Here is a 9141-nt window from a genome sequence, read left to right as displayed (position 1 = left end):
ACATAACTCATCATCAGGGCAATGCAAATCAAGACCAAATGACAATGGCTAGTATCAAAAAGACAGGAGGGGCGCCTGGGTAGCTCATTTGGTTAAGTGTCCAACTCTTGATTTTGGCTCAGGTCGTGGTCTCATGGTTGGTGAGATGGAGCCGGCTGTCAGTGCAGAGCTTGCTTGAGATTCTCTCTCTCTGCCCCTCCTCCACTTTGCACTCTCTCTCTCTCTCAGAATAAATAAACGTTAAAAAAGGAGACAAAAAATAAGTGTTGGTGAGGATGTGGAAAAAGGGGAACCCTCATGCACTGTTGGGAATGCAAACCGGTGCAGCCACTGTGGAAAACGGTATGGAGGTTCCTCAAAAAGTTAAAAATAGAACTACCATATGACCCAGTAATTCCACTGCTAAGTATTTACCCAAAGAAAACAAAATGCTCATTTGAAAAGATATGTGTCCCCTGCCATGTTTATTGCAGCATTATTTACAATAGCAAAGGTATGGAAGCAAATCAAGTGTCCACTGGTAGATGAGTGGATAAAGAAGATTTGGTATGTATATATATATGTGTATATATACACATATATGTATACATATATACATATATGTGTGTGTGTGTGTGTGTGTGTGTGTGTGTATATATATATACACACACACACACAATGGAATGTCAGTCAGCTATAAAAAAGAATGAGATCTTGCCATCTTCGACAACATGGATGGACCTAGCGAGTATAATGCTAAGTGAAATAAGTCAGACAGAGAAAGACAAATGCCATATGATTTCACTAATAAGTGAAATCTAAAATAAAAAAAAAAAACAAAACAGAAACAGACTCATAAATAACAGAGAACAAACTGATAGTTTGAAGGGTGGGGGAGGGGAGATGGGCAAAATAGGTGAAGGGGATTAAGAGGCACAAAGTTATAAAATAAATGAAGTCACAAAGTTGAAATGAACAGTATAGGAAATATAGTCAATAATATTGTAATAACTTTGTATGGTGACAGATGGTGACTCTATTTACCATGGTGAGCATTTCATAAGGTAAATATCAAATTGCTACGTCATACACCTGAAACTAATATAATATTGTATGTCAACTGTACCTCAATTAAAAATTGAAAAAAAAGGGGTGCCTGGGTGGCTCAGTTGGTTGAGCGTCTGACTTTGACTCAGGTCATGATCTCATGTTCGTGGGTTTGTGCCCCGTGTCAGGCTCTGTGCTGACAGCTCAGAGCCTGAAGCCTGCTTCAGATTCTGTGTTCCCTCTCTCTCTGCCTCTTCCACTCGTTCTTTGTCTCTCTCTCTCGAGAATAAACATTAAAAAATTAAAAAAAAAAAAGAAAAATTGAAAAAAAGAGAAGAAATTGTCAGCATCAGAATCACGTGGGTATCATGTGGGTGGGGGGGCTGTTAAGCACCAGTTGCCAGGTACCTCCCTATTTCTGATTTAATAGTCTGGCATGAGGGCTCAGAATGCCATTTCTACCGGGATCTCAGGACGTGCCACTGCTGTTGGTGTGGCCAATACTTTGCGAACTGCTGCCCTAGGGACTCAGGCATGGTTCTCGCTGGCACAGGGCTCTCTGCTCCCTGCCCCTGCTGTGCTGGCTCTTCCTTCCCCTGCTGGGGCACTTGCTTTGCCTCTACACTGTCCTGCCCTTTGCTGAGACCCGGGATACTGACAGGGTACAGAAAACAATTTATTTTTATTAAAAAAATTTTTTTTAATGTTTATTTATTTTTGAGAGATTGAGAGTCAGAAAGAGAATGTGAGTCGGGGGAGTGGTATGCAGAGAGAGAGGGAGACACAGAATCTGAAGCAGGTTCCAGGCTCTGAGCTGTCAGCACCAAGGTAGATGCAGGGCTTGAACTCAGAGACCGGGAGATCATGACCTGAGCCAAAATCAAGAGTCGGATGCTTAACCAAGTGAGCCACCCAGGCACCCCAACGTTTTTTTTTTTTTTTTTTTTTTTTTTAATCTACTCTTCTCAACCCAAAGGATTGGAATGCTTCAAAAGGTGTTTGATCTGAAGGGGAAATGGACCCCCCAAATGGGGACCAAGTCCATGGAGGTAGACACATTCGTAAGTGGTTGGGGCTTGGGCACACATTGGTTGGGGCACGCCTGAGAGGTGTGCTTGTAGGGGGAGTCATTTGCCACCTCTAGGAGTTGGCTAGCCCTTGAGGGCTCAGCAAGGCCTGGATGTCAGAGCCTCACAATACAGATGTTGTTAATAAAGGTCATGGTTAATGAAGGGGAATGGTTGGCCCTGACTTGGCAGACATAGGAATGGAGTTCTCTGTGGATTCATTTTAAAGTTGTTCTAAAAACATTGTATCGTCCATAAAATACACATTGGCATGTAACTGCCCCATGCTTCTAAGCTCAACGTCTCCCAGACCAGGTTAGGGGGTGTGACCGTCACCACCCTTTCCCTGTCCAGTGTATGCATTGTTGCACTGAGGCTAGCTGCAGTGGCATGAGGTCATGGGCCACCCACAGGCCCGAGGGGGCAGAGGCAATTGCTTCAGTAGTGCTGGATGAAGCACCATGTGTAACCACTGTGGATGTCACTTCCTGGGGAAGCTGGAGTGCCAGCCCATGACAGGCTGCTGAGAAGCGTGGATTCTCCTTTGTGATTAATTTCAGTTGAGGCCCTCCTTCCAGCTGCTGAAGGCTGCTGAGCCCAAGTGCTGAGCCTGCTTGTGACGACCTGCCCCAGGGGTGATGAGTGTGCTGGAGGGGTCGGGGCTCTGCATGAAGTGTGCGTGCCTGTTGCAGGCCAGGTGTGTCACCGCGCAGGTGGGGTCACTGTGAGGCCGTGCATTATATAACATGATACACAGATGAGAAGGCGATGGTACCCCTGGGGCCCTGCAGGATGACTCAGGCCCCGTCACCGCTTTTCAGAAGTGTGTCAGCCGAAAAAGCAAAATTTTCTATACGTTACTAAGAGATTATTAGAAGGCAGAGAAAGTTCTCATGACTCAAAAAAAGAGCTGTGTGGGAACTAGAAGCCATTATGGAAACTGGGGCTATATTAGGGTGGGCCATGTTTGGGGTGTGAGTGACAGTGGCCAGGAAGGCCATTTGACCTGAGACTTACAGTCATAAAAGGCCGGGGATGGTGACTTGGAAGTTTTATCTCCAAATGAGTTTTATAGATTGCCTTTATTGTGGGTATTAAAAAAAACAAAACAGAACTGGGAGCAAACTGTGCTTGTACATGGCTGAACAATTGTCTCCTGAACATGCCCATGTCCGAATTCCTGAAACCTATGGTTATGTTGCCTTCTATGGCAAAAGGGATTTTGCAGATGAGATTAAGGTAATAATCTTCAGATGGGGAGATTATCCTGGTGTATTTGAGTGGGTCCCAAATATAATCACCAGCGTAACTCACAAGAGGGAGCAAGGAACACATAGAAGGTCATGTGATGATGGGACCCTGGGGGGAAGGTGAGGGTGCTGGAGACCTCAGTGAATCAATGAGGACAACCTCTGGAAGTGTATTTTCCCCAGGAGCCTTCAGAAGGAGCTTAGCCCTCCGAGACCCATGCCACGCGTCTGACCTCCAGAACTGTAAGAGAATTAAATTTTTTTTTCAACATTTTTTATTTATTTTTGGGACAGAGAGAGACAGAGCATGAACAGGGGAGGGACAGAGAGAGAGGGAGACGCAGAATCGGAAACAGGCTCCAGGCTCCGAGCCATCAGCCCAGAGCCTGATGCAGGGCTCGAACTCATGGACCGCGAGATCGTGACCTGGCTGAAGTCGGACGCTTAACCGACTGCGCCACCCAGGCGCCCCATAACTGTAAGAGAATTAATTGGTGTTGTATGGAGCCACTGGTTGTGGTAATTTGTTACAGAAGCAACTGGAAACCCACACAGAATGCATTTACTTCTTTTCACAGATGAGTTAGAGGCCCATTTGCAGTCAATAGTTTAGTTTGTTGGTTTGTTAATTATGTATGGGGATGGGAAGACTTTTCTCTTGCCTCTGTGAATAAGGCACAAGAGTATTTTTCTGTTATTGGTCCACTGACCAGAGCAGGCCTTGGAATGTTCAATGACCCTAGGGGCTTGGTGACCATATTGTCTTGAATCCAAATCAAGGATAAGAATGAGTGAATTTATGAGGATAATTTGACAGAGGCCGTCCCATCAAACCAGGGACAAATAGTCTCTGCTATAATCCATGACACAGTGACCAACACAGATTCTTTGCTCCCTCAAACTCCCTCCTCACTTTTCTGTACCCTCTGGCCTCTACATCACAGGGCAGGTTGGAAGCTTGCCACAGAGGTTTTCAGAAGATTGCTGTCGATTTCTGACCCCAAACAGACTTTGGAAAGGGCTGGGTTCAAAAAATGAAGACTCATTGCTTCAATCCTTGCAATAAACATCCTGGGTGACTTTCACCTCAAACCTCAGAGGATTTCGAGATACTATAGAACATTCTGTGCCTTGTCCATTTCCCATCAGTTGGTGGAGAAATTGAACCAAACACTCTAGTGATAATGAGGAGGGGACAGTGTAGACCATGGATGGGAAATGGAGGGATATGGGAGGGTCGCCATTTTTCCATGAATACTTTCAGTGACGGTTGGGTCTGAGGCATTAATTCCTCAAAGGGCTATTCAAGCAATTCTTGTGGCTCCATGATCACACTTTCCCATTGAAGAAGTGAGGTTATGTAAATTCCTCTTTATGGATCACAAGATCAGCAGTTATACTTGACCAAAAGCAGACTGCATGGTTTCACTTCTTCTCTTTGGCTATATTAAGCTGTGGGCTTCCCTGTGCTATTTACCAAGTAGGATCCCAGCCAAGGCAAGGTTAGCTGAGGCTGGTATGTTTGGTTGACCACAGAGAGAGTGAGGACAATACTCAATTATTTGCATACCCTTCATCCTGGGATGATGAGGTAGTTGGGGAAATTTCCCTGCTAGGGTGAATTTACACCCTTGAAATTACTTGGCTTGACTCAAAATGTATAGCTCACACGTCAATCTAACCATGTCAAGATTACAGAACAAAACCAAACGCTCCCCCTTCAACTGGTCATTGGAGAAAGAATAAGCATGGATACAGTGTAACCTTTGCTCTTTGCCCAAGAAACTCCATTTTGGGGGTATTACTTCCCATCATGGGTATTACTTCCATCATGAAATTACATAAATTAATACAGCTTCCTCACCTGTGGTCTCCTTAAGTGCCTGGACCTCAATTTGCAACCACCTCTAAGTTTCTATCTAGGTCCAACATTGCATTTTTCTCAGATTTTATTTACCCAATTTGAGCTGTGGTTCCCTGAAAGTTATCTTCCTTGTTAGCAAAAGGATAAAACAAGGGCCAATGGGCCTTTTTAGCTTCGAGCCATTTGTTCTGGATATGAAATCCCTAAGACTTCTCTAAAAGCATTTCTCTATCTGCCTTTTCACCTGTAAGAACCTGAGTATCTGAGTAAATCAGACAGAATGTGTCATTAAGGTTAGTAACATGGATTTTTAAGGACGTTTGGATAAATGTTCTTTTCCATCCACCAACAGGGGGATCCACATTACACCTCTGCCTACACTATGCAACTTGGCCCAACAGGAGGTCTTGGGGACTCAGAGGGTTCATGTTCTGGCCCCATGCCTTGGTCCCGGCCAGATTTTTACTCTTTCCCATGTGGCTTCGTGTTCATATCAAGGAGGGCACTGGACCCTGGGGTATGTGGAGGGGGCAAGGGTGATGGGGTGGGTGTTCGTAAGCCCATCTGGGCCAACAGCAAGGCAGTGAAACCATCAGGGGCCCTGTGCATCTGAGGATTTGCAGCAGGTCCCAGTGAGTGGGCAAGCTCCTGTGGCAGCCACTGGTCTGGCTTACCGCCTCTCTTCCTCCACTCCCACCCCACATGACTCCCTCCTCTCTAACTCCTGGTGGCTGATGAAGGGGATAGAGAAGCCATCAACATAACCTTTGGGCCTGTTGGAGGGAGTTAGGAGACATTTGTTTTGTACAGACATGATTTAGGACCGAATTTCCATTTCCAGCAGACAAACTATTCGGTTTGACAAATTCCACAAATTGTAATAAAGATTTGGAAAGTCACCCCCTTCCTTCACTTAACAATTAGAAATCATATAAGACTGGGACATGGAGGACTAAAGCTTAACTCTCCTTCTATCCCAGAAGGGTTCCATGGGGACAGACATCAATTCTCTCACCAGTTAAAGCCCAGAAGACCTCCTTTTCTCTTTGATGGAGCCATGGTCAGGCAGAATACACATCACTTTAAAACCACCTCTCAGCTGGAAGTACGTAAGTTTTAGCGAGTCACAAAAAAATAGGGAAACTTACACACAGTTTCCTTGGCCACTTCCCCAACTGAGTGATCATGCACCCAGCACCATAAGCCAGAGGGTGCTCCCCGGTAAGGAGGGAAAAGGTGTGTTCACAGCCACTCAGTCAGAGAGAGTGACACAAGCCCTATTAGGAAATCCCTGGAGGACGAGGATATAAATCCCTGCCTGGACTGCTGAGTTTCCACTGAAGGTAAAAGTTGGGCCTGGCAGCCTTCCCCAGGCGAGAAGCAACAAAGTCAAAGAATGCAGGGCTGCAGGTAAGAGGATTTTGAGAGTGTGAGGGTATGAGAGAGAAGGAGAAACAGAGAGAGTGAGAGAATGAGAGAGAGAGGGAATGACAGAATGAGAGGGAGAGAGAGAGAGAGAGAGAGAGAGAAATCTGAGGCGTCAGGACCCTTGAGTTCCATTCCAGAATGGAGCCTCAAGCAGATTTCCTGATGTCTCTGGGTGCCTTCCTGGGTGACATTCCTCATCTCTTTGATCTTCACTTGTGTGAAGGTGACCTTGACCTTCTTGGGCTTCAGTTTCTCTGTCAAAAAAGGGCTGGATCAGAGGGTCTCTGAGGATCTACCATGTTTCCAAGCAACAGGTAAAATTGGTGCAGAATCCAATAAAAGGAAATTCATAGTTGTAGACAGGTCACCTCGGGGGAGGCTGTGCCTACGAGGCTTACACTGAATTCAGAGGCTTTCTTCTTTGGAAGGTTGGGGAACTTTCTAGTAGGGCATGTTTCCTTTTTAAAAGTGGGTGTCACTCTTCTAACACTGGGGCTTTCAGAGCCGGCTGAACACCAGGATTCTGGGTTGTCTTGGAGGAGTAGCAAGCAGATAGTGGTGGTAAAGTGTGAGCTGTGAGGCTAAAGAGTCTGTGTTCGAGTTCTGACTTTGCCTCTTACTAGTTGTATGATGTCACACCTGTGTCCATAACATGACTGTCTTTAAACCATTCTGTACTCTAGTGAATAAGGAGTACAATTTGGATAGAGATCATCTATCCAGTGGCCAGCAGCTGGCCAGTAATCAATAGCCAGGAAGCATTAAGCTTACCTTTATCCCTTGCTTCATTCTCGTGAAATAATAAAACTAGGTACGATTTTTAAAATAAAGTTAATTTTTATCCCCAATTATAATGAAATACATTGCACAATTTATGTTTAGCCTCTCAGTGCCTCAGTTTCCCCATCTGTAAATAGTGACCTTGGTGAGGAGGATCCCAAGGTAGTGGGAAGAGTAAATGAGTCTGAATCATGGGAAGCGCTTGGAGCAGCCTGGCACACTGTGTGTGCTGCTGAGATGTTGGCTCTCACTCTTTGGCATTATCTCCCTTGAATCCCACACCTTTGGAGGCCTTGGCTCCTCATGGAACCCCAGTGTCCTCAGAAGCTCCCAGCTCTGCCATTAGTGTGGTGTGGTCCAGGTCAAGCCTCGTCTCTGTCTGGGTTTCCTCTTCTATAAACAGACAGTTGAGTGACCTGACTTGTCAAGCGCCCCCCCCCACCCCCAGCTGCTCAGGGCCTGCGATGGGATGCTGCTTCCTGCTCCTCAGCTCACCCCATCCCACCCAGTTCACCCTTGCCCTGGCCCATCTCTCTGAGCTCTGCCATCTCAAGGGAGGCAGTGGGTTCCATCCCACCGGTTCAGTGTGGTATTCCCACACACACAACTGACATCTCATTACAGTCACACCTCATTACAGTCTTGTCCATTTCCATTGCATTTTCCCACATTTTAGCCTCTTTGGTTACCTAAGAGGCAAGCAGGAAACTTGGGTAGGGTCAGAGGAGCTGTGAGGATAGTCTCTGCTCCATTTATTCCCAACTGCCAGGGAGCACCTCCCAAGTCCTGCCAGCAGGTGTCCCCTCAACCTCCTGGCTCCCACTGGACCTCACACCCCAGCTGTTGCACGACAAACTACTGTGTGATTAAGACCCTCAGGCCCTGTTCCTCCTCCTCTGCTAGCCACGGACAGGCTAGCAGAATCCGTGTCACATAAAAACGCAACTGACAAATGGCAGTTGTATGGGTTTAGGTTGCCTTTTTATGTTATCATCAGCTGCTTTCCGTATGGGGGTACATGGTCAAGACAGAGCCTTTGGCCAGTGCTTCTCAAACCTGAGGGTGTACCTGTACCCCTGGGGTTTAGTAAGCACAGACTGCTGGATCTACTCAGATTTCTGATTCAGTACTTGTGTGCAGAATGTCTGAGGACTTGCATCTCTGAGCAGTTCCCCGGTGATGCTGATGCTCCGGGTCTGGGGACCACACTTTGAGAACCACTTCTTTAGGCAACAACAAGAAGTTTTACACCCAGTGCAAACTGACCAGGGAGTTGTTTCAGGACAACAACATTTTGAGGCCATTTTCAAAACAGTTCTCAGAGACCACTGGGTTTGACATGAGTACCAGAGGCCGGAGGTCTTAAATAGGAGAATTCTTTTAACGGATGGACACATAATCACAGCAGGAACAAGAGGTATCTTAGTGTCTGAATCTTGACCTCAGGCCCCTATCAATTTTGTTCTTCACTAATGAAGGAACATTGCTTAACATAGGAAGGGGGTGGCAAATGGCAGCAAAAAGATGAAAGGAATATGGAAGCTTCTGTGGCCAGGTGATGGGCCAAACCCAGTGGGGTCACAAGGAAAATGATGATGGTGCTGTTAATACTCTAGCATCTCAGAGACCCTACTCCAGTGGTTCTCAGCCCTGGCCAAGTGTTAGAATCAGTTGGGGAGCTTTTAAAAATCTCTGTACCTGGGACCAATTACATCATTAACGTCGG

General features: G+C 46.1%; 1 protein-coding gene across 1 annotated transcript in view; it reads left to right on the top strand.

The window, feature by feature from the left end:
• The first annotated feature begins 6370 nt into the window (after nucleotides 1-6370).
• IL1R2 (interleukin 1 receptor type 2) overlaps nucleotides 6371-9141 on the top strand; it is a 34507-nt gene continuing 31736 nt past the window's right edge. Inside the window, exon 1 of the mRNA XM_015065153.3 lies at nucleotides 6371-6617. Coding sequence (XP_014920639.1) covers nucleotides 6604-6617 — 14 coding nt within the window. The 5' untranslated portion in view covers nucleotides 6371-6603. The remainder of the gene's footprint in view (nucleotides 6618-9141) is intronic.

This window comes from Acinonyx jubatus, chromosome A3 (assembly GCF_027475565.1).
Source record: "Acinonyx jubatus isolate Ajub_Pintada_27869175 chromosome A3, VMU_Ajub_asm_v1.0, whole genome shotgun sequence".
Lineage (NCBI taxonomy): Eukaryota > Metazoa > Chordata > Mammalia > Carnivora > Felidae > Acinonyx > Acinonyx jubatus.
This window is presented reverse-complemented; position numbering and strand designations above follow the sequence as displayed.